Genomic DNA, 26,597 nt, shown 5'->3' on the forward strand with positions numbered 1-26,597 from the left:
CCCAAATCTCATATGCTTAGCTTTTGATGTGTTTATCAGCATATTATTCTTTAAACCTCCTGTAGTGGAGGTTCATGGGATATATGCAAGTGACCTCTTAAGGACATATCAGTGTTTCAGCTAAGTAGCTTCTGAATGCCTGTGAGCTTTTCATTTTTACTTGTTTAAGTCTTTATGGGTACATTCAAGTCAATAAAGCCAAACCCCACAAGCTGGAGACATGCCATGTTTCAGACGTTTTGTGACCTCATCAGTACAGTATAAGTGGATTACTTGCCAGCCAACTGACAGTTTAAAACTGTCTCTTGGTGATTTGTTCACACTGATTAATGTTGCCAAAAATGGGCATGGGTATTGCTGGTGATAAGTGGGATGACGGTCTGGCTTCCCTTGACCTGTGTTAGGGACCCGTGCTAATAATGGAAGGGGTCTATGTGTCTCTGTTGGCCAGTGTGTGCCCACAATAAAGGCCAACAGCCCTGCATTAATAAGCTACTGGCTGGCCAGTGCCCAGTTGCCCAGCTTGGGTTATGTGGCTAGCTCTGTTGAGCAAAAGCTGGACAACCAATCAACTTGCCAAACATGAACTAAACATTGCTACAAAATATAGGTTCACTGACCAGTTACAGCTTGGAAGTACTTGATGGTAAAGAAGAGGCTGGACATTCTATGTATCCAGGAGACAAGATGGAAAGGCAATTTAGCAAAGCCGCTTGGCTTAGGATCCAGTGTCTACTACTTAAGGGAGGCCATTCTAGACTTCCATCTGGTGCCAACAGAGTGTATTGTCATTTAGAAAAAAACTCAAACATGGCAGTAGAACAAAAGGGTAATAAAAGAAAGGCATACGTAACAAAGGATCATTTGTTGTTAAATAAAGTCATAGTGCAAAACTGTAAAAAGGGGTAGACTCTAAGTATGGCATGGATAGACTACAAAAATGCATTTCACAGTATCAAACTTTCCTGGAGAAAGTGATTACAACTGTACGGGATATACCCTACACTGACAAACTACATCACAGCGACCATGAAACAGTGGCAAACCACTTTGCAGTTAAGCCATGATAAAGGACAAATTATTGTTCTAGGGATAAAAATTCAAAGGGGGATATTCCAGGGTGACTCTCTGTCACCACTGCTCTTTTGTCTTGCCCTTAACCCATTAAGCTGTCTGCTTAACAGATTAGGTAATGGTCTCAATTTGTCTCCCAGAAAGCAACAAAGTGTAAAGACTTCTCTTTGTACATGATTTAAAACTGTATAGCTCATCAGATGAGGAACTGAAAGCAAAACTGCAAGTAGTCAAAACTTTTTCAGATGATATAAGAAACTCATTTGCTCTTGATAAATGTACAAAAGCAACGTTTAAAGCAGGAAAACTGCAGCACCAAGAAAACATCAGTTTGGGACAAGAATGTGATATAAAAGAACTCGAGCAAGAGGGAGTGTACAAATATTTGGGAATTGATGAAGGATCAACAAAAAAAAACATGAACAGATGTGAATAAAACTTAATAGGGAATATTTTAGAAGACTTAAATTAATCCTGAAAATGGCATTGGCATCTAGGAATAAAGCTCAAGCTATAAACCAATTTGCTCTTCCTGTCCTAACTTACAATTTTGGAGTTAGTGACTGGCCCAAAAGGTGTTAGATAGGTTGGACAGGAAAACAAAAAGGATGCTTCATGCTCATCAAATGATTTATAAAAATCAGTGCATACCAAGATTATATATTCCCTGTTCTGAAGGAGGTTTGTGCCTCCTTGAAATTGATTGCATGTATAGATCTGCAATCGTAGGACTGCATACATAGCTGCTGAACTCACAAGACCCAAACATACTGAAAGTTTTGAAACTTGAGGAGAATAAATCAGAGATGACTTCCCTGCTTAGTCTAGGAGAAGCATATCGGTGTCAAGTGTGAATGGAAGTCATACCAGAAGTAGTTAAAAATCAGACAGCAACCGAATGATCCAAAAAACAAAAGAAAGAATATGAGGTGAAGGATCAGATGAGAAGGCAAGAAATGTGGAAAATGCATAAATATAGTTGCAGGTATAGAAAACTCCTGGAACAACCTCATGTTATTCAAGATCAAATGCGGGAAGGGTTAAAGAGAGGCAAATTCAAACCAAAAGATGAAAGGTTAATATTGGAGGCCCAAGACAGTGGGCTGCATACACATTGGTTTACAAAGTCCATTGAACATGTGGGAGAAACAGGCAAATGTAGGTTTTGTAAAACAGAATTGGAAACAGTTGCACACCTTGTTGCTGGTTGTAACGTACTAATGGCAGAAGGAGTGTATACTGAAAGACATAATAATGCGGCAAGACTGTTGCACTAGGGATTGTGCAAACATTATGGTATTGAAGTGGCTAAAAACACTGGAAATATGAGCCACAAGGCATCATAGAAAATGATGAAGTTTACATCACATGGGATCACCCATTACCAAGAGTTCAACATATAGATGTGAGAAAACCAGGTATAATGGTCCATGAAAAGAAGACAAAAGTAGCATTGATCACTGAAATCGCCACACCCAGTGACTATTGTGTCTTGCATACAGAGAGACACAAAGTCATAAAATATCAGGATTTGCAGGCAGAAACAAAAGCAATGTGGAAGAAAGATACCCAGACAGTTCCAATAGTATCAGGAGCAACGGGTCTTATAAAAAAGAATCTACAATCGTATTTAGATATGTTACCAATACATGTAAAGCCATATGAACTGCAGAAGGAGTCATTACTGAGCACATTGAAGGTGCTGCAAAGAGCACTTCTGGCTAACATCAAAGATTGAAACAATACTAATTTCATGAACTTTAATCATACTTTGACTTAGGAATGGGGTCCATTCCTGTCATGGTATTAGAAACCCAAAAGACTTAAAAGACTTAGAGAAATTAAAAAAGCAGGACAGACTAGAAATGGTGTGAGGGAGAGGCTTCAGAAGTTAGTGAGGGATGTCATGAGAATTAGTGACAGACTCATGGCAATCAGACTGTAATGCAAGGACAAGGGCACTATTCATAATCTCAGTCTATGCCCCACAGCAGGGTTGTGATAGCATGGAAAAGAGTATATTCAAGAAGCAGTTATAGGACCTACTAGACAGAGCAGGACAACATAAGTTGGTGTTGATAATGGAGGACCTGAATGCACATATTTGAACAGACAGAACTTTTTTTTTTTGCTTTACTGTGATACTGAGTAACTGTATCTGTAAGCAGCTAAGCGTATTAGTGTATTGTGTGTTGTGTGTTATGTTGATTGATTTTGCTTGTCTCATACTGTGCCTGTGCCACGCATTTCATATATATTTTTTTTTTTAATTATATTTGGAAGCACAGGAGTGTTGGTGAGTGTAACCTTGCAGTTTTCCTTAGTTTATGAAGACAGCCTGTGTTCATATGGGTGGGGCAACAGGAATGAAGGAGGAGAGGCCATTCTGGACTTCCATCTAGCAAATGGCTTGATGGTAGCCAACACATGGTTTAGCAAGACACTATGTCACAGTTATTATGAACATTTTGCAAAGAAAGAATTAGATAAATCCATAGGAAGATTAAGAATATGAGATATGCCAGAATATTACAAAATAATATCTGGGATGTTAAAAAAGGTGACTGATTTTGTAAAAAGATTGATCATAAGAAAGGGTGGTTATAAAAGGTAAATCACAAATGCAAACAGAAGCATTGTTTTTTTCTAAGAAATCTGTTTGATATAAGCTATTTATTATATAACTAGATGACATATATTGGGATTTTCCATACAATTGCCTCTAGTCTTCTTTTACACACATGTACCGCTAACTCAGGTAGATGGGAGTTTGGTATCAGGTCTCATTTGAAAGCTGCTGGGAAGTATATAACCCATCTAATGCCATACTGCAGGGTTAGTACTGAACCATGCATCCCAGCAACTGCTGTAGGACAATGATGTATTACTTCTTGCTCTTTGGCGCATCACAAAGCTCTTACACCTTGCACTATGTTATGAGAAACAGATTGCATTATATCATACAGTGTAGCCAAAAACAAATAGCTGGACAATTAAAATGCAGTGATTTAACTGGCACATCAGTTTCAGAGACTCAGCTACTTATGTACACAGGATTCGGCTCCATTGTGGTAATTGTCTGGCAGTTGGGGCAGAGGATTAAAGAGCTGTTAATAAGCTGTTTCCTGTTGTCCAGGGTTTGATTCCTTCAACCTCCATTGCTTAACTGTGTGACCACATTTATACCTCAAAATGGGCATGAAGGACCCAAAGGTGGAGGTGTATCCATCTTCATTAAAACCAAATACACTTCGAGAGTGGTCAGGCATGACTCTCTTGAACTGCTCCATGTCCAATTAACTATTGGTAAAGTACCATACCACATCATTACTAGCTATAGATTCCCCACCATGAACCAGGATAAGCACACTGCCTACTTTGATTTACTGGAATCCCCCACCATACACCTCAACACCTTAGTCATGGGAGATTTCAACTATCCTTCCATAGACTGGGGGACATACATGAGCAAAAACACACTCAACTAGAGGTTCCTGGGCTTTACTAACACAAATGCTCTGGAACAGAGTCTTTACACCCTCACTAGGGGCTCAAATATTCTGGACACAGTACTCACTAACATGGGGGGGTCACTGCACTTCCCCATGTGCGATGCCCTCCCTAGTTAGGTCAGACTACAAATCAGTCTTGAATGAAGTAACTACTGGAACTGACATCATTACAGGAACAAAAATTATAAAAAACATCACCAAAGCTAACTACAGTGTACTAAGTGATGGTATAAAAGCTTCATACCACCCACAATCGCAGGCACCAATGATCACTATGCAGAAGTGTATACACATGCCCTGTACACACACTTAAGCAACTTCATAAACTCTGCTGTACCTGACCAGATCAAAACCAGGTCTTTACATAAAAAGAAGCCAATGTGGTGGCCTTCAAGTATGAACAGATTATATAACGAGGAAAAAAACTGCTGTTCAAAAGTAAGAGGGTTATCACTCTGTAGAGGAAGAGTTCCCTCCTAAGCCTCAACAGAAAAATCAGAAATCTTTTAAAGTCTTCTAAAGTAAATTACGAAACTAAAATTGCATCCCTAGGCAAGGATAAGCATAAGGCATTCTTTAACTATGTCCAAAGTCTAAAAGAGAATGCTCAACTATGTGCCAAACTGGTTGTAGATGGGATCACTCATGCTACACTGCAAGATACTGCCAACCTGCTAGCTGAGAGATTCAGCACAAACTTCACCCCCTATCCCCACCTACCATATCCCAAAGCATACCTGACACCAGCCCTCTGCCTAGTATCTCTAGAGAACAGATCATATCTGCACTCGCCAAGGTCAAAAACATGGCCTCAATGGGACCAGATAATATCCCATGTTGTTTACTAAACAATCTAAAACAAGACCTAGAGGACCCACTTGCCATTCTCTTTAATCACAGCATGAGAACTGGCTATGTTCCTGTAGAATGGTGAACAGCAACAGTAATCCCCCTGCACAAGGGAGGGCTATCAACTGATCCTGGGAATTACAGACCCATAAATCTAACCAGCATCAGCTGCAAGGCCATGGAAAGAATTATCATGGACTTTATCAACAAGGACATAGGTGACCTCCAAACACTGGACCCAACCACGTCTGGCTTCGTTAAGGGTATATCATGCTTATTAAACCAGGTGGACTTCTTTAGGAATATCACTAAAGGCATGGATGAAGGTAAGGCAGTGCTCACAGCCTATCCCCACCTTGCCAAAGCTTTCTATAGAATTCCCCACTCTGGCATCATTGAGAAACTCTCACAGATAGGGATTAACCCTTCCATTACTAGATGGGTAGCCAGTTGGCTTACCAACAGAACACACTCTGTCAGAATTGGTGACTCCATCTCCACCAGTAGACCCGCCACCAGTGGAGTACCACAGGGGTCTATGCTGAGCCCCTTACTGTATAGCATTTATTTCATAGACGTCCAGGTCAAACTAGATGGCCTTCAGCTCACAAAGTTCACTGACGATTGCAAACTGGGAGCAATCATTGAGTCCCCCAGATATGACAACATATTACAAGAAGGGCTAACACAAACAAATGATTGGTGCCCAGGCCATTGTCTAAAACTAAATGCAAAAAAATAAATTATTATTATCTTTGGCAAAAGGGAAATTCCTACAAATTACAATATTCACAGCAGTCCCCTGAGTTCCAACCCAGTGGTACAAGACTTGGAAACACAGGTTCATAGCAATCTGAACTTTGACCACCAAGTGCCTAAGTAGCGCACCTCATAAACAAGGGCATAGCATCCAAGTCAAGGGATGTTATAACTCCACTGAACTTGATCCTCATCAGAGCACTAGTAGAGTATAATGCACCCTTTTGCATGTACCTCACAAGACACCTGCAGCAGTTGGAGAGATCTCAGAGGTTTCTCATCAAGAAAATACAGGGACTCCAAACTATGGCCTATGATGACAGGCTGAAAGTCCTGTCACTTTACTCTGCATCTTACAGGCTGCTGAGAGGTGACTTGTGTCTGGCATGTAGGGCAATCTCCAACCCTGCCTTAATTGAAATGTTGCAAATCCACAAGTCAAATGTCTCAAGAATCACTTGCTCTAGAAATCTGAACCTAGCTTGCGACATTAACAGATCATGCTGGATTGACACTTATGTCTCTTAGAGACTGCTGCTTCTCTGGAATAGGATCCCCATTCATGTAAAAATAGAGCTTCTCACTGACCCTATTTCAAACACAACATAGATAATTGGATGGGAGACTGCAAATTCACCCCTGGGGTGGCACCCATGTCACTCATGGACAGGGGTAGCCAGTGTTGATCACAAACCAGCTCTGTTCATAAATTTGTTCTGTGAACTACCCAAAAAAGAAAAATGGGGATACTTGGGATTAAAATGGCTAGGCTTGTAAAGGCTCTAGGGCCACTAGCCTAGTAACCTCCTATGAGCGTATGAACTCTGAGCAAGTCAATTAACCAGACATTGCTCATGGGATGAGTCTGAAAAAGGTCTATGGAGATCAGTGATCTACACCGGAAAACAAGTGCAAATAAAATAGCAAATGCAGTACTAATAAATACGGTACTAGCAGCCTTTACAGTTAGTAGCAGGAATGTTAGGCTGCGGGGATATAACTGTCACAGATATTTATTTATTCATTTACTTGTTTGTTTGTTTACTTATTTATTCTTGTTAAGTGGGATAGAACACTTCCATGTGGCTGTATTTCAAGTTCAGCCATGGAGAGATAACAAATAAACCTGAAAACATACATGCTACATCTACCTATCTATCTATCTATCTATCTATCTATCTATCTATCTATCTATCTATCTATCTATCTATCTATCTATCTGTCTATATGTCTATCTATGCATCTATCTATCTATCTATCTATCTATCTATCTATCTATCTATCTATCTATCTATCTATCTATCTGTCTGTCTATCTGTAAAATAGTGCCTGCATATCATTAAGAATATCTAACTACAGTATAAGTTCAGGGGGACCCATGGCACATAAAGTCTAGAAATGTTATGTAATACTGGTTAGAGAATGTTGGGGTACATGCGACTTAGAACACTATAAATAAGAGTGATGATAAAAACAGGTTACTGTAGGTATGATAATCTGATACTGATGTTGGGGTATGGAATAGCTATGATAAGAAATGTAAAAGAAGCAAACACTGCTCAGAGAATAGAAACATAACACCAGCGTGGAAAAATAATGGACACAAACGGGTCTACTTTGAAACATCTAAAACCTATAACATCTAATTTCATAACATTGAGACCAGAACATCTAAAACTCAAAACATCTAAAACCCATAAAATTAGATGTTATGGGTTTTAGATGTTTAAAAGGGGACCAACACAAACATATGCACATCTTGAAAAAGACAGCTACAGCTAGAGGCGAGAATAATTAAGATGGGGGGACACATGTAAACTGCTGTGGACACTATTTATTTTTCTGTTTGTCTTTTCTTTTGATAATTAGGCACGCTTCCGTCATATATTTACAGCACTGCTGATGGTAAGGGGTTAAGTCACACTCCCACAATCTGTGACAGAGGGGAACAGAGCACTTCCATCATACAGTTACAACACTGCTGTTGGTAAGAGGGTAAGTCACGCTCCCACAAACCCCATGACAGAAAGGAAAAGAACACGTCCATCATACAGTTAAAGCACTGCTGATGGTAAGGGGTAACTCACACTCCCACAATCCATGACAGAGGGGAACAGAACATTTCCATAATACATTTACAGCACTGCTGATGGTAAGGGGGTAAGTCACACTCCCACAATCTGTGACAGAGGGGAACAGAGCACTTCCATCATACAGTTACACCACTGCTGTTGGTAAGGGGGTAAGTCACGCTCCCACAAACCCCATGAGAGAAAGGAAAAGAACACGTCCATCATACAGTTACAGCACTGCTGATGGTAAGGGGTAACTCACACTCCCACAATCCATGAAAGAGGGGAACAGAACATTTCCATAATGCATTTACAGCACTGCTGATGGTAAGGGGGTAAGTCACACTCCCACAAACCGTGACAGGGGAAAAGAACACTTCTGTCATATATTTACAGCACTGCTGATGGTAAGGGGGTAAGTCACACTCCCACAAACCATGACAGAGGGGAACAGAACACTTCCATCATACAGTTACAGCACTGCTGATGATAAGGTGGTAAGTCACACTCCCACAAACCATGACAGAGGGGAAAAGAACGCTTCCATCATACAATTACAGCAATGCTGATGGTAAGGGGGTAAGTCACACTCCCACAAACCATGATAGACAGGAACAGAACACTTCCATCATACATTTACAGCACTGCTGATGGTAAGGGGTAAGTCACACTCCCACAAACCATGACAGAGTGGGGAACAGAACACTTCCATCATACAGTTACAGCACTGCTGATGATAAGGTGGTAAGTCACACTCCCACAAACCGTGACAGAGGGGGGAACAGAACACTTCCATTATAGAGTTACAGGACTGCTGATGGTAAGGGGTAAGTCACTCTCCCACAAACCATGACAGAGGGGAACAGAACACTTCCATCATACATTTAGAGCACTGCTGATGGTAAGGGGGTAAGTCACACTCCCACAAACCGTGACAGAGAACAGAACACTTCCATCATACAGTTACAGCACTGCTGCTAGTAAGGGGGTAAGTCACACTCCCATAAACCGTGACAGAGGTGAACAGAACAATGTCATCATACAGTTACAGCACTGCTGCTGGTAAGGGGGTAAGTCATACTCCCACAAACTGTGACAGAGGGGAACAGAACACTTTCATCATGCAGTTACAGCAATGCTGATGGTAAGGGGGTAAGTCACACTCCCACAAACCGTGACAGAGGAAAAGAAAACTTCTGTCATATATGAACAGCACTGCTGATGGTAAGGGGGTAAGTCACACTCCCACAAACTGTGACAGAGGGGAACAGAACACTTCCATCACAAATTTACAGCACTGCTGATGGTAAGGGGTAAGTCACACTCCCACAAACCGTGACAGAGGGGAAAAGAACGCTTCCATCATACAATTACAGCAATGCTGATGGTAAGGGGGTAAGTCACACTCCCACAAACCATGATAGACAGGAACAGAACACTTCCATCATACATTTACAGCACTGCTGATGGTAAGGAGTAAGTCACACTCCCACAAACCGTGACAGAGTGGGAAACAGAACACTTCCATCATACAGTTACAGCACTGCTGATGATAAGGTGGTAAGTCACACTCCCACAAACCGTGACAGAGGGGGGAGCAGAACACTTCCATTATAGAGTTACAGCACTGCTGATGGTAAGGGGTAAGTCACTCTCCCACAAACCACGACAGAGGGGAACAGAACACTTCCATCATACATTTACAGCACTGCTGATGGTAAGGGGGTAAGTCACACTCCCACAAACCGTGACAGAGAAGAACAGAACGCTTCCATTATACAGTTACAGCACTGCTGCTGGTAAGGGGGTAAGTCACACTCCCAAAAACCGTGACAGAGGGGAACAGAACAATGTCATCATACAGTTACAGCACTGCTGCTGGTCAGGGGGTAAGTCACACTCCCACAATCTGTGACAGAGGGGAACAGAACACTTCCATCATACAGTTACAGCACTGCTGTTGGTAAGGGGGTAAGTCACGCTCCCACAAACCATAACAGAGGGGAACAGAACATGTCCATCATACAGTTACAGCACTGCTGATGGTAAGGTGTAAGTCACACTCCCACAAACCATGACAGAGAGGAACAGAACACTTCCATTATACAGCTACAACAATGCTGATGGTAAGGGTTAAATCACACTCCCACAAACCATGACAGAGGGGAACAGAACACTTCCATCATACATTTACCGCACTGCTGATGGTAAGGGGTAAGTCACACTCCCACAAACGTTGACCGAGGGGAACAGAACACTTCCATCATACAGTTACAGCACTGCTGATGGTAAGGGGGTAAGTCAAACTCCCACAAACTGTGACAGAGGGGAACAGAACACTTCTATCATACAGTTACAGCACTGCTGATGGTAAGGGGGTAAGTCACACTCCCACAAACCATGATAGAGAACACTTCCATCATACAGTTACAGCACTGCTGATGGTAAGGGGGGTAAGTCAAACTCCCACAAACCATGACAGAAGGGAAAAGAACACGTCCATCATACAGTTACAGCACTGCTGATGGTAAGGGGTAAGTCACACTCCCACAATCCGTGACAGAGGGGAACAGAACATTTCCATCATACATTTACAGCACTGCTGATGGTAAGGGGTAAGTCACACTCCCACAACTCATCACAGAAGGGAAAAGAACACGTCCATCATACAGTTACAGCACTGCTGATGGTAAGGGGTAAGTCACACTCCCACAATCCATGACAGAGGGGAACAGAACATTTCCATCATACATTTACAGCACTGCTGATGGTAAGGGGGTAAGTTACACTCCCACAAACCGTGACAGGGGAAAAGAACACTTCTGTCATATATTTACAGCACTGCTGATGGTAAGGGGGTAAGTCACACTCCCACAAACTGTGACAGAGGGGAACAGAGCAATTCCATCACAAATTTACAGCACTGCTGATGGTAAGGGGTAAGTCACACTCCCGCAAACTGTGATAGAGGGGAAAAGAATGCTTCCATCATACAATTACAGCAATGCTGATGGTAAGGGGGTAAGTCACACTCCCACAAACCATGATAGAGGGGAACAGAACACTTCCATCATACATTTACAGCACTGCTGATGGTAAGGGGTAAGTCACACTCCCACAAACCGTGACAGAGTGGGGAACAGAACACTTCCATCATACAGTTACAACACTGCTGATGATAAGGTGGTAAGTCACACTCCCACAAACCGTGACAGAGTGGGGAACAGAACACTTCCATCATAGAGTTACAGCACTGCTGATAGTAAGGTGTAAGTCACTCTCCCACAAACTGCGACAGAGGGGAACAGAACACATCCATCATACAGTTACAGCACTGCTGATGGTAAGGGGGTAAGTCAAACTCCCACAAACTGTGACAGAGGGGAACAGAACACTTCTATCATACAGCTACGGCACTGCTGATGGTAAGGGGGTAAGTCAAACTCCCACAAACCATGATAGAGAACACTTCCATCATACATTTACAGCACTGCTGATGGTAAGGTGTAAGTCACACTCCCACAAACCATGACAGAGGGTAACAGAACACTTCCATCATACATTTAGTGCACTGCTGATGGTAAGGGGTAAGTCACACTCCCACAAACCTTGACAGATGGGAACAGAACACTTCCATCATACATTTACAGCACTGCTGATGGTAAGGGGGTAAGTCACACTCCTACAAACTGTGACAGGGGAATAGAACACTTCCATCATACAGTCACAGCACTGCTGATGGTAAGGGGTAAGTCACACTCCTACAAACTGTGACAGAGGGGAACAGAACACTTCCATCATACAGTCACAGCACTGCTGATGGTAAGGGTGTACGTCACACTCCCACAAACTGTGACACAGGGGAACAGAACACTTCCATCATACAGTTACAGCACTGCTGATGGTAAGGGGGTAAGTCACACTCCCACAAACTGTGACACAGGGGAACAGAACACTTCCATCATACATTTACAGCACTGCTGATGGTAAGGGGTAAGTCACACTCCCACAAACCTAGGCACATTTAAGTGCACAGAAAACAGCACATGCAAGAAAAAAAATGCATTTAGAAAAGATAAACACCAGAAAACTGTAAACATAATACACCTTGCAATAAAGAGTTGATGAACATATTTTAAGGGCTGTAAAAAAATAGCATATGGCAACAGAAATGAATACATTAATTTTCGGTATTTTGGTAAATTATTATGTTGCATTTGGTTTAAGAATATATTAGACATGGTATTGACCTGTTCTTATTGTTAGAGTCAGTATTATAGTAAACACTTTCCTTACTGTGGGGAAAGAAGAAATTATTAATAAACTGGGACATTTCTGTTGATATGTCTATATGAGTATTCAAACCCACAATATGAGATGGCACCAGACAGTTTGCCCTTCTCGGTTAAACATCGCTAATAAATGCAACAATAAGCAACATCAAGAGACTGAAATGCATAAAGGAAAATGGAAGCGTTCTTAGGACCCACAGACTTCTTTCCCTTCCATTTACTTTTATTATAGTATAATTTATTATAGTATTTCCAGACTATTTCTTACTTTCACCTTCTGTTGCTAAACTAACAGTCATTTCTCTGATGACAGAAACTTTTCAAAGTGAATGTAATCAATTGCTGGACTTACGTTCCATTCAAAACCACCAGTGGCAATGCCCGCAGCTGCTCCTGTCCCTGCCAGACCAACAAAATGTCCACTACCGATGTTGCTGGCAAACAAAGATGCCCCAATCTGAAAAAGAAACACGCAAAATAAAGGCCAGATGTAAACACATTTTCATTATGAGTTTAATGCAACTGTATCTGCCTTCATTTATTCTTCCATTTTCTGCTTCTCTTTCTATTCTTTTTTTTCATTTATTCAGTTGTCTTTTTTCTGAATGACATTCTCTATGCATTTAACTATCTTTCTTGTAGTCATTTTCTGTTTTGACATTATGTTTTTTTTTCTCTGTCACAGTTACTGTTTATCATAACTTTAGATTCTCTTTACAAACCATCTAAGCATTGTACTTTGTTGCCTATCATTATCTTGTCACATTAAATGATAATATATAAAAGTAACTTAATAGTGTGTTCTGGTTAATAAAGTACTGAGTTAGTTAATTAATATCAAAGAAGTCTATAAAGTGGACGCAGTATTAATCTTGCAAAGATGACACAGAATATATATATATATATATATATATATATATATATATATATATATATATATATATGTGTATATATATATATATATATATATATATATATATATATAGGTTTACTATTGGCATTTCGACTGTTTAGAATGTCGACCCAAAATGCTGAATCCAGAATGCTGAAAAGTAAACCAAAGTGAAAATGAATACATCGACTTTGATGATACAATGTATTTGACATAGCAGGAGGTGACGTTACTCACTTCCTGCTATGCACATTAACATACCATTAAACTCTACAGTCAATGGTACGTTAATGCTACTATTTTTCAGGGGGCTATGCCTCCCCAACATCCCCTGCACATAAAATATACCAACTCCAAGATCATACTACAGTGAGAAAATGGACTAATTTCCTGTTCCTCACTGAACCATGATCTCCCTGCACAATGTCGAATCCAAATGCCCAAATTACACTACGCATTCACTGTAGTATAGTTGATACATTTTGGTTCAACATTCTGCTGACTTCAAAACTGCAAGTCGACCCCATGCATGTCAACCGATGTAGTTTCAAGGTTTTCAGCGTAACCCATACATACACACACACATATATATATATATATAAGTAAGTGACATTTGCCACATTTTATGATGCCTCTGTAAAGGGTAGATGATCTTAACTAGAGTAAGAGGGTTATTTAGAGAGTGTGTTATGTAACGCTTTTCTGAAGCTCTATACTGAGTATAATAGAACATGTCCCGACTCCTCTTTTCTCTTACGGAAATTGACTTGGTATTATCACCTTATTGTTAGACCTGCACGATTTTCATTATTACTCTCTCCAATATAATCTGTGTATATTAGTTGAGATGTTTCTGAGTTATTGTTTACATTGATTCAAATTGTATCTTTGTGGAGCTTTTCTCCCTGGGCCTCTGCTGAAAAAGGGCTATCAGCTCACCCGGACTAACCTGGTCAACAAATGTAAAATAAATAAATAAATAAATAAAATGTCTCAGTTATTAGTGACAGGATTTTAATTTTTTATTTCAAGAACACAGCAATAAAGAAGTGCTCTCAGCAAAGCTACAAGATAACAAAAGTGGGTGAAATCAAATCATTCACGCTCAGCACAAAGGATAAATGCTATGAGCTGCCAATCACATTCATCCTATAATCCAAGGTTCAATTCCTCTGTTCTCAACTTGCATCCCGTGCTAGTCTGTGTAAGTAATTTGATCAGACTTTGCTTCAAGGCTGCCCTTGAAGAGACAGCCATGATTAGTGGGCTTACCTGTTTAATGAATTAATAAATTAATAAATTAAAAGTAAAGGATGACTTATTAACTAGTGACATCAAACACATTTTCTGATAACACATTTAGTAGCTGTGACTGGTGTGTGCAACAATGCAGGAAATATATAGAGTCATAACAGACCAGGTTGAAATGATCACTTCTGTTAATACTAGGGGGGCATGAACCAGAGAGTAACTTTTACTTTTTAATTATATTCAGTTGATAACTAAGTAAGCCTAGGAGGTCCTAGTGCCTCTTTCTGGGTACCATTCAGCAGCATTACATGGTTAAATGACTGGTAAGGAGTCATATGGTCTCTAAGTGGAATTAGGAAAGAATCAAACCCAGAACAAAGGATGCAGCTAATTAGTAGCTCATATCCTTACCTTTCTGAGTTACCATACTAAGCAAAGGATAATAATACATTACTTTGCTCTCTTGACACACAATGGAGCAGTAAAGCAAACACAAAAATACACAAAGTGCCATGAATTCTGCTTTGTATTCCCTTAGGATTTTAATGCAAACTGCAGAACAGTTAAACACTGAACCTGAAATTGCTGACTGTAACAGCCTGAAAACACAAAAGACTGAAAGGTAAATAACCGAAGACATATCATGATTAAATAGTAATGTAATAAAAAAAAGTTAATGACCCTCCTGAATTACCCCATGGCTGGTGGAATGGATGTTGAAGAAAAAATTGGACGTTTTCTTGTTTTAGTACATGAATTCTAAACAGGAAAACTCTCTTCTTCAGGATAAAGTCCATTTCTTACTAATCATTGAGTCAAACTGACAAGCTTGTAACTTCCTGACACTTTATTGTTTCATTTTAAACAATTATATCACTTCTGCTTCCTTCCATTAATAGAGTTCTGTCATTCATCTTCCCTTTACTCAGTCTCTGTAACTCATTCTCCCCCTCCAGTACACCGGCCACCCCATTGCTCCCCATTTCTCCTCCAGACACTGCATTTCCATTTTATTTTTATAATCTTTCAGTACCCCCCTTAGAATAAATAGCTTAAGGATAGTTATTTAATATATTCACAAACTCTTTAGTTTCAGTATCACTTTCTCCAGTCACACGTTCTGTTTTTTTATATCGTCTTTTTTAAATCACACATATTTTAAAATTCTTTCTGAACAGGACCTGTTCAGTAAGATTCTTTATACTTCTTTGCCTCCCCCCTCCATACCACTTTATGACTTTTTTTCCATTAAATGCTTGGGTCTCTGTTTTCCTTCCTCTAAATGTTTTGCATTTTTTCCTGTTCCCCTATTCCAAATCCTACATCAACATCCATATTTACCCTATAAAGGATGAATTCTTCAGCATTGTTCTTCCTTTTCTTAGCATAAACCTTCGGACCATTACATAAGGCCTGCTTACTGCTTAACTTATTCCATAATCTCTCTGTACATCCAGGTCCCAAACATTCTATTACATTTCCTGTCATCTTATCTCACAAAATATTACAGTTTGGCTTCTTGAAGTCTCAAATAAAGTTCAGTTACTAAATTCCTTGTACTGAGTATAAAATCAGAAATACAGTGATCATTTTCCCACCTGATGTCTGACCTCAAAGCAAAAAAATAATTGTAGGGTAGTAAACAACAAACCTAATATGTGTTCTTCCATACTGTATCTTAACTGCTTATGTGGATGGTATAAAAAAGGGACAAAAAATAAATGAGAATTACAACAGAGAATTGATTGTTGTGGAGATATCTGTAGAAGAGCTGTTTGTGTTTGCTGGTATATCAGTCAGTCACCAGCATATACATCACTGGAGCATTATCAGAGACTACCAAATATATTGTAGGGGAATCAGAGAATATAGAAAAGGAATGTTCTCCTAGAGATGCTCAAGGTAATATACCATGCAGGAATGAAGATTACTAGAACTGCTCTTCTTTTTTAAGGAAGCCCTATGTTGTTAACTTTTCCAGAAGCCATTGGAATTATTAAAGTTGCTATTGACAGACTCTGAATTAGAACATTATGGACCAATGTGGAAAGATCATACACTGAGTCTTTATTCAAAATCAACTGATATGGAGTTGTCAGAGGTTTTGGTGACAATCCAACCCAATCCAATCCAATCCAATCCAATCCAATCCAATTCAATCCAGTCCAGTCCAGTCCAGTCCAGTCCATGGCTGATTATACCATAGAGTTAGTTTCTATTCTATCAGGAAAGCAATACTTTATTTCAGACAAGTGAGAAACAAAATAGAATTACAGAAAGTAGGTGCTCGGAAGTTTTGCAGCTGGTAAAATCATCAAGCATCTGTCTAGTGTCATGCACCTGTTTAGTGAAATGACTAATTAAATCTGTACCAAAAGCAGGTAAATGAGAGATGAGAAAAACAGGTGAAGGATTTGTGACATTTTAGGCAGCCATTATAAAGTATAACCCTCTCTGATATCTATCGCATGGCTGATAAATATAGCAATGGCCTGTGACATATCACTCTTCAGCATCTGAGGATAAAGTCCTGGAAACAATCATAGCCGAATGAATGAAACCCAAAGCACTGGAATGCTTTTATTTGTTTTTTAATTTATTATTAATAATTATCTTTTTTCGTTGTGAAGTCATTCTTCATTTGCTTTCTGTAAATTACTGAAATAACTGTTTTTCACTTTTAACAGGCTATGGCTATGCAATGGGCTTGCCCTACTGGTACAGATGGTTTTCTGTTGTCCTATGTGGGTGGTGTTTGACTTATCATGGTGATCGTGAAATAATGGACACTGCACTTTTGGGCATTCATGATCAGCCTTTTTGATAACATTACTTTGTGGCAGTTTCATTCTACAAAAGCCTGTCTGGTTTTAACAACATGCAGCACAAGGTTAAAATATGTCTGCATGAACTGCTCTGCAAATTTAGGTTGATGTTAAACGTAACAAAGCATGAAGGCAAAATGATCACAAATCAGGATTTATACCCCAGGAACTGAACTAATTCTCTGTACATTTATATTTAGATTATATTAGATTATCTTTCACTGAACTTTGGACTTATTAAATTTTAAATTCATATGCTGACTTTATACTGGACTTTACTGCCATTACAAAGAGTTTTGAAAACTAACTTATTGAGGAGCAATGTTCTGTCATGTCCATGAAACAGTGAATCAACTCTTTGTCCCTGCACAGATACATGTGTTTTGTCGACCTGGAGATGGCATATGAACATGTACCCCATTATGTCTCATGGAAGGTCTTACAACAGCATGTGGCTCCATGATCAATGCTGTACATCACTCAGCTCCTGCATTTGAGGAGTGAGAGTAATGTTTGTATTCCCACTCCTGCATTTGAGGAGTGAGAGTAATGTTTGTATTCCCACTCCTGCATTTGAGGAGTGAGAGTAATGTTTGTATTCTCACTCCTGTATTTGAGGAGAGTAATGTTTGTATTCCCTCTCCTGCATTTGAGGAGTGAGAGTAATGTTTGTATTCCCACTCCTCCATTTGAGGAGTGAGAGTAATGTTTGTATTCTCACTCCTGCATTTGAGGAGAGTAATGTTTGCATTCCCACTCCTGCATTTGAGGAGTGAGAGTAATGTTTGTATTCCCACTCCTGCATTTGAGGAGTGAGAGTAATGTTTGTATTCCCACTCCTGCATTTGAGGAGTGAGAGTAATGTTTCTATTCTCACTCTTGCATTTGAGGAGAGTAATGTTTGCATTCCCACTCCTGCATTTGAGGAATGAGAATAATGTTTATATTCCTACTCCTGCATTTGAGGAGTGAGCGTACTGTTTGTAATCCCACTCCTGCATTTGAGGGGTGAGAGTAATGTTTGTATTCCCACTCCTGCATTTGAGGAGTGAGAGTAATGTTTCTATTCTCACTCTTGCATTTGAGGAGAGTAATGTTTGCATTCCCACTCCTGCATTTGAGGAATGAGAGTAATATTTGTATTCCCACTCCTGTATTTGAGGAGTTAGAGCAATGTTTGTATTCCCACTCCTGCATTTGAGGAGTGAGAGCAATGTTTGTATTCTTACTCCTGCATTTGAGGAATGAGAGTAATGTTTGTATTCCCACTGTTAACTTGAGAATGTTGAAGGTCAGTGTAGGACTCTGCCAAGGTGTGCATGTCTCCTGTTTTATCTGTGGTAGCCATACCTGGGCCATCAGAATACAGCCAATGCTGGGAAGGTATTCAGTCTGGGGATGACAGGTTTGCACCTTTATTGTTTGCAGATGATGTTTAACTGGCTATGATGTCTGTTTCCCTGGCATGCACTGGAGTGGTCTTGTGCTGAGTGCGAAGCAACTGGAATAGAAACCAGTACCTCCAAATCACAGGTCATGGTTCTGTCTACAAGACTAGACTGTTCTCTGCAGGTAAAAAATGGACAAATATGTCAATTGGAGAAGTTTAAGGATCTTGAGGTTTTATTAGCAAGTAAAAGTAGAGGGGATTGGGAGATGGACCAGCAGATGGTGCGATAGTACCAACAGGTATTGTGCTGGGGTATACTGATGAAGCAAAAACTGTTCCATAGGACAAAACTCTACATTTACTAGTTGGTATATGTCCTTGCCTATGGCCACAAGCTCTGGATAGTGACTGAAAGTACGAGGCAGCAGAGACAGTCAGCAGAACTGAAGTTCCTTCCCATGGTAGATGGGCTCACTCTCCATGGTACAGTAATGAGCTTTGCAATCCATTAGGACCTTGGAGTACTGCCACTGCTTCTCCTTGCAGAATGATGTCACTTTAGTCGGTTTGTTCACCTTGTGAGGATGACTCATTGGTGCCTTCAAAGGGAGAAGTGCCAAGTGCAGCCCACTGTAGGGAAGCCCAATGTGTCGACACCAGCCTTGCTTTAAAGTTAAAGAAAGTTGTATGGGAACTGATAAAATGAAAACAGTTTATTTGTATGCTTGTCTGAGTGTGTAACAGATGCTTATGTTTGAATCATGCAAGGCACTTATTATAGTATTTATCATTACTTCATTAATTTTAACTAAGTGGTCTCACTATGCACAAGAGCCTATATTCAGGGGCGGCGTGTGAGCACATTCTGAGGCAAATGGCGACTGAAGAAATCAAGCGCATGATTACCGGATATAGCTGATTAGCAGCACCTACCATTTGTCTGGATTCATAACTAAATGCTACAGAAATTAACTCTGGATTCTACAGCATTAATGAAACAACATCTTCCATTTCAATGGACAGGAAAAGAGATTTTTCAGACAAACAGCTCCCTCCCTCACCTAGAAAAGGTGGAACAGAAGGAAATGTTGAGCAGTTCCCACTCCCCCACATGAAACATTGTGAGTTCAAATCGAATGCCCTGTAGTTCAAATTCCATAGCCGACATTCAAAGCTAGCAGTATCAATGATACACAAGACAAAAATACTACTTAAAACAGTGACAGTCACTGTCAGTGGCCTTCATTGCTTCTGGTTTGATATCTGCTGACTTGAAAACAGAAATGGCAAACAAACACTGTTCTAAACTTATTGGGGAGGAATCCAAATTCCATCATAGCCAGAAACTAAACTTTCTTTTCCAGATTGTGTATTAATCTAGATATATAAATATCCTATACTTAGTGTGGTTTAGACTGAATTACACTTAATGATATCATCACCAGCTCCTCTTAAAAAAACAAACATTATTATAAAGCTGTAGCAGAGTTAACCTACTACAAGAATTAGATACTTAATACCTCATTTTGCAGATCGCATTATGTTAGGAGGCAAGTTAACTTCCACTGCGGAGGCAAGTTAACTTCCACTGCTTCTCATAATCTCCAGCAACCTTAGCAGGTCTTACATTCGCCTCCCATTATAGGTTTCATAGGTAAGTACTAGGGTAGCTGCCCTTATAGGTTCATAAGTAGGTACTAGATTAACTGCTCTTGCAGTCCATTTTAAGCCAAGGCTGTTCCCTTTTTGTGTTTGAATTCACCTATCTTCCCATTTGGTTACAGATTGGCTTTACCCATTCCCTGGCTGATAATTATATATTACTCCTAATGGGAATAACTGAGATCATCCTATAGATAATTTGAGAGAACCCATATGTAGGATAATGCATTTAGGAGCTGGTTCTGTCCATCAGCAGTACAACAAGCAGTCCTGGGGGTAAATTTTCTATTACTGATCCAAAGATCCAAGTTACTCGATTGTGGACAAGGATGAGTTTTGTTTTACTTGGATGAGGAGTCTGTTCCAAAGTAGTGGCAGTAGCATAGCTAGGGAGGCGTGAGAAAGGAAACAGCCTTGGGCACAAAGTGTTGAGGGGGGGGGGCACAATCAGCTGATCCCAATCACTCTTTAATGTAACACCAGTATTGCACTTGCAGTCAAACCTGAGCACTGTAGTGCTCTGTGTATGGTTTAAACAGTGGCAATTGCTTATTACATTGTAAAAAACAGTTTGGTACAGTTTAAAAGTAAAATATATATATATATATATATATATATATATATATATATATATATATATATATATATATATATATATATATATATATATATATATATATATATTCTTTAACTTAAACTGAAATGCACTGTAGCACTCCATGCAGACAGGGTATAAACTGTAACAACTGTTTGCTACACTTGTAGCAAACACTTTGTTGCAGTTGAAAAATAACTTTTTTAACTAAAACTACAGCACTGTAGTGCTCCGAGCAGGCAAGGTGTATAAACTGTAGAAACTGTTGGCTACATTTGTAGCAAGCAGTTTGCTACAGTTTAGAAAGAAATTTTATTTTTTTAACTAAAACTTGAGCGATGAAGTTCTCCGTGCAGCCAGGTATAAACTGTAGCAACTGTTTGCTACATAAGTGAACAGTTTGCTATAGTTGCAGCAAACAGATTGCTACAGTTTAAAAGAAGAAATGTTTTTTTTTGTTTTTTTTAATAAAATATAATATGTTAAAGACGTGTTGTGGGCAGTACGCAGAAAGAGAACCTGAATGTCTGGGGTTGGGTGGCACTTTGCTACAGTTTAGAAAGAATTTTTTTTAAACTAAAACTTGACCAATTAAGCTCTCTCTGCAGTCAGGTATAAACTGTAGCAACTGTTTGCTACAGTTGCAGCAAACAGTTTGCTACAGTTTAAAAAAAGAAATGCTTTTTTTAAATAAAATATAATATGTTAAAAAAGGGTTGTAAGGAAGGCACAGAAACAAGACCTGAATGGCTGGGGCTGGGAGGACCATGTTATGTATCTGGCCAAATGGTTTGTATGCCAGTAGAAGGAACGTCTTTTTTTGTTTTTCGTTTTTTCTTTCTTTCTTTTCTTTTTTTTTTTACCAGAGGTGTGCATAGAAATAACTGGAATAATCCAGCCAGTCACTTATGGATTATTACAATGAAGTGCTTTTCTTTTTTTTTTGTTCTTCAAATGAAGAGCTCAGAGAGTGGGGCATTGGTCCATAGCACTGGCCCAGGGTACTAATTGAACCAGCTATGTTTCTAAGTAGTTGTATCTCCTGTGAGATATACCTCTCCCTCCAAACTGTTCTGCTGATATTGCAGAAGAGGTTTAGATCCCTAGACCAAGTATTTCTGATGACACTTGACTTTCAGATGTGCAGTAAATCCATTAGTATTTGATCAGAAAATGCCTTGTATGCTAGACACAGGTCACCTCTTAGCAGTCTGTAGGACACTGAGTATAATGACAGGGCTTTGCATCGGCCCATGGAAGAAATATTGCTTAGAGCTTGTATCCTTTTAGTAAAGTATCTCTATGGTCATTAAAGTTGTTGCATGTATCTGGAGAGATATGTGCCAAAGGGGGCATTATATTCAATAATTGGCCAAATGAAGACTGAGTAAAGGTGGACAAGACATCTCTTGTTGTGGACATAATCCCTTTGTTTATAAGCTACACAATATAGAAGGATCTTCTTGGACAGTGGGCACATGTTGGTCAAAATTTAGATCACTGTCCACATAAGTTCTCAAATCCCAAATACCTTGGTCCCCTCTAAGGGGCATGTTGCAAATGCAAAAGTTCCCAAGGTCAGATGACTTCCTAAAGGGTACAATAATGCATTTTTGGCATTTAATTTTATTCCATGATTCTGGCACCAGTTATTTATTTGGGACACATCTTCCTGGAAGATGGTTATGTCATCCGAGGATTCAGTGATAATTCATTGCCTTACCTTTACACATCTTTGTCACTGACATAGCATTTTTTCCCATGTTAGATCGCTTTTCACTGCCCATTTAACCTCACTATTTTATGCACACAGAGAAAAAGCTTTCCCTTTTAGTTGCTGACTCAGCAGAAAACGTACACTTTCTCTCCACCTCCCCTGTCTCGCTGTCATATTAGTAGCTGCATGAACACTCACTTACATTATCGATTGCATCCCTTTTCCTTCATCAAATAATTTCATCCACAAATAACTCTCTTACCTTTTCCTTCCTCCTAACCTCTACCATGATTCACCCATTAATATTTCTGTTCCTACTATCCCCGACCACCAGCAACCAATCCGACCTTCTTAGGTCTTCCCTAACCAACAAATATACCGCCATTTCTCTCACCTGCCCGGATCCCTGCTCCTGTACCATTTCCCTGTCTTTACACAATGCGTGCTACATTCATCCATAAAACCATATTACACCTCAACACCTCCTACAAGTAAACTACAAGTACAGTTCCCCATCAGGTACTACCTGCACTTTACATGTACACAAAACTACTATTTGGTAGATATATAAATCTCAGCCTCTGGTCTGCTCCAACACTCCAAAAATAAACACCCTAACACTATTCCGCCTTAACCTTCCAAGTCTGTGTAACAAAACTAGCTCTTTGCACTCATGGACACACACTCACTTCCCTGATATACTGATATTAATACAAACATGACTGAGACCTCACATTTCCTCACACAAAAGACTTCTACCCAAGCTATAGTATACTGAGAGTTGATTGCCCTTCCAAAAAAGGGAGGTGGATCGCTGTCCTCTTATGCAACTATCTGCAAGTTGTGCTTTTCCCGAAACCCACTGCCCTCTTCTCTAATGCAGAAATCTTGTTATCCACTTCCCATGTGAACAAGACCAAAGCCATTTACATAATCACTCTCTTCATACCGTCAAGCATTATCTCCGATATCAGTGCACAACAGAACATTCTCTACTAGATGTTCAGTTACATCTTAAAACAAACATCCTGGAGATGTAAATATACACTGGCCAAATGTCTCCCAGTGTCCTCCCCGTCATCTATCAATTTATTTCATTTTATGTAACTAATTTACCACCCTACCCAGTATAATAAAACAACGGATATGTACTCCACTGTACAATAGATGCTCACTACTCATTCAGTCATGAGCACTGCCTAACTCCCTAAGTGATCATCACCCAACCTACACCATCCACACACTCCCTAAACTCTGCAAGCCTATCATCTGTAACTCATTCAGAAACCTTTCCAGATTTAAGAAGCACCTCTTCATCCAGTCCCTTAAGTCCCATAATTGGAGCTACCTAAAACATCTTCGCTTAGATGACAGCATACAACACTTCAACAGCACCTTCCTGAGTGCATTCAGTCATTCAGCCTCAGTCAGAAATAAAAGAGTCAAAGCAACGCTAGGACTGTGATTCATCTGAGTTATAAAACAATCAATGATACAAAGAAACAAACCTGGCACAACTGACAATCTACCAGCACCTCAGCCAACGATCACCAAAATCTCCACCTCTGTAATTTCACAAAAGACTGAGTGCAATATTACAAGAAAAATTACCTTATAGTCCAACAGGGATCACAGTCAAAATCTTCTAAACTCTTCTTGGCTACTACTTCAGAACTCGTTACGCCAAGCAAACCTACACAACTAAACCTTTTTCTCTCAGAAATAGACTACATTACGTGCACCTTTGGGTCTCCCTTTATCATCACGATCCTTTCCCCTTTCAAAACCTGATCTCGAATTTAAACTACACACGGCATCCCCTACCTATGACAACTCACTCATGAGTCATCTTTAACTTTTAACCAGTTCCCACCTCCACTATTAGACGTCACCCAAGTAACCTGAAAACCACCACCCTCACATCAGATAACCTTCCATCTGTACACCTGATGCTAGCACTAGAGACAATAGCATTCCCTGTCTTAATATTAATCAACAGATTGATTCAGGAATCCAACTATCCTGGCACTTGAAAACACTCTTTCATATTAAATGTCCACAAAGGTGGCCCCTCTGTTGCTTTCACCAATTTCAAATCAATATCAATTCAATTTAAAATCAATATCAATATCGTCTCCCCTTTCAAAAGTCCTTGAAAAATGCATTCACAGTCAGCTCATATCAAATCTCTTAAAACACAACATACTGTCACCTTCAAAAACATAGATTTAGTTTATCAAATAGTACAGAGACCACCCTTCTATCCTTCCTCAACATTATACATCAGCTTAGAAATAGTAATCTCCTGATCTATCAGAAGGCTTTGACACTGTCTCACACCAGAAATTACTGCAAAAACACTCACTCTCTCATGGGCCTGGCTACTACAGTAATTCAGTGGTTTCAGTCTTACCTCTTAAACAGAACCCAATGTGTAAAATGTCAACTTTCAATACTCACATTTCTCTCCATCCATGTAGGAATTTCTCAAGAATCAATTCTAAGACCTCTATTCTTAAATATCTCTGTTACTGACCTACATGCAATTGCCCCCCAGTCTTCACTCACTTAGTATGAGGATGATTTCACTATTATCTGCATTGCCCCCTACTCATCCTGAACTCCACACACTCACCCAAAAGCACTCTCTGCAGTTAAAACATGGCTGATTAACTCCAGTCTTGTCCTCAACAAAACAAGACTAAGTTCATGTGATTTTCCCAAAGTCTCCAGCATCTCCAGAGCAATTGGGGGGAGTGGCATAATGGTTAAGGTATTCACCTTGTAGACACAACGTGCATGGTCTGATTCTGACCTCAGGTTATTGGTTAGGCTTAAAATGGCCCTTCAGGGCAGTTAGCCTAGTATTCACCTATGAACTAATGAACCTAAGTCAAAGTCCAGCACTGAAAACACCTTTTCCGTTCAATCATCTATCAGAATTGCCATTTAATTACTCATCCTTATAAAATTACTTGGGGTCATTATTGATGGTCAGCAAAACTTTGGTTTAAACATCTGCCAAGTGGTAAAAAAAATGGGACTAATAAAAATATTTTCTATCTGATGATGGACAGAGACCCACAGCTGCTATTTACTTACTACCTAGGCTTACCTATGCATCTGCAGGCTTTTCTAATCTGTAATCCAGTATCCTCTCAAAATTACAATAGTCTTAAAACAAAATATCTAAGTTTGGTACCAACCTTCCAAACAGACCACTGCACTGCCATCAGAAACCTTAAATTTCTTACCCCTCTAAAATTTACTAGGCTAAAAATAGCACATAAAATCCTCCATCATCCCCATAAATGCCACTCAATGTCCCCTCTCCTAAAGTGGTGCTCTCCACCCTCACTGTAAGGGATAAACACCTAACACGTATCAACCCCTCCTACAACTCCCACAGGAACCCTCACTCTAAGATCCAGTGATAAACATCTCACACATATCAACCTTTCTCACAATGGCCAGAGGTACCCTCACTCTAAGATCCGGTTATAAACATCTCATACATATCAACCCTTCTGACAACTCTCACATGAACCCTCACTCTAAGATCCACTGGTATAAATATCTCACTCACATAACAACCCTTCTCACATCTCCCAGAGGAACCCTCACTCTAAGATCCAGTGATATAAACATCTCGCACATATCAAACTTTCTCACAATTGCCAGAGGAACCCTCACTCTACAATCCAGTC

At 39.8% G+C, this 26,597-nt stretch overlaps 1 protein-coding gene across 1 annotated transcript in view; it reads right to left on the reverse strand.

The window, feature by feature from the left end:
• SLC5A1 (solute carrier family 5 member 1) overlaps positions 1-26,597 on the reverse strand; it is a 555,407-nt gene that overhangs the window by 324,909 nt on the left and 203,901 nt on the right. Inside the window, exon 3 of the mRNA XM_044068862.1 lies at positions 12,911-13,015. Within this exon, the coding sequence (XP_043924797.1) occupies positions 12,911-13,015 (105 nt within the window). The remainder of the gene's footprint in view (positions 1-12,910; positions 13,016-26,597) is intronic.

This window comes from Protopterus annectens, chromosome 4.part0 (assembly GCF_019279795.1).
Source record: "Protopterus annectens isolate FY-2018-M chromosome 4.part0, PAN1.0, whole genome shotgun sequence".
Lineage (NCBI taxonomy): Eukaryota > Metazoa > Chordata > Ceratodontiformes > Protopteridae > Protopterus > Protopterus annectens.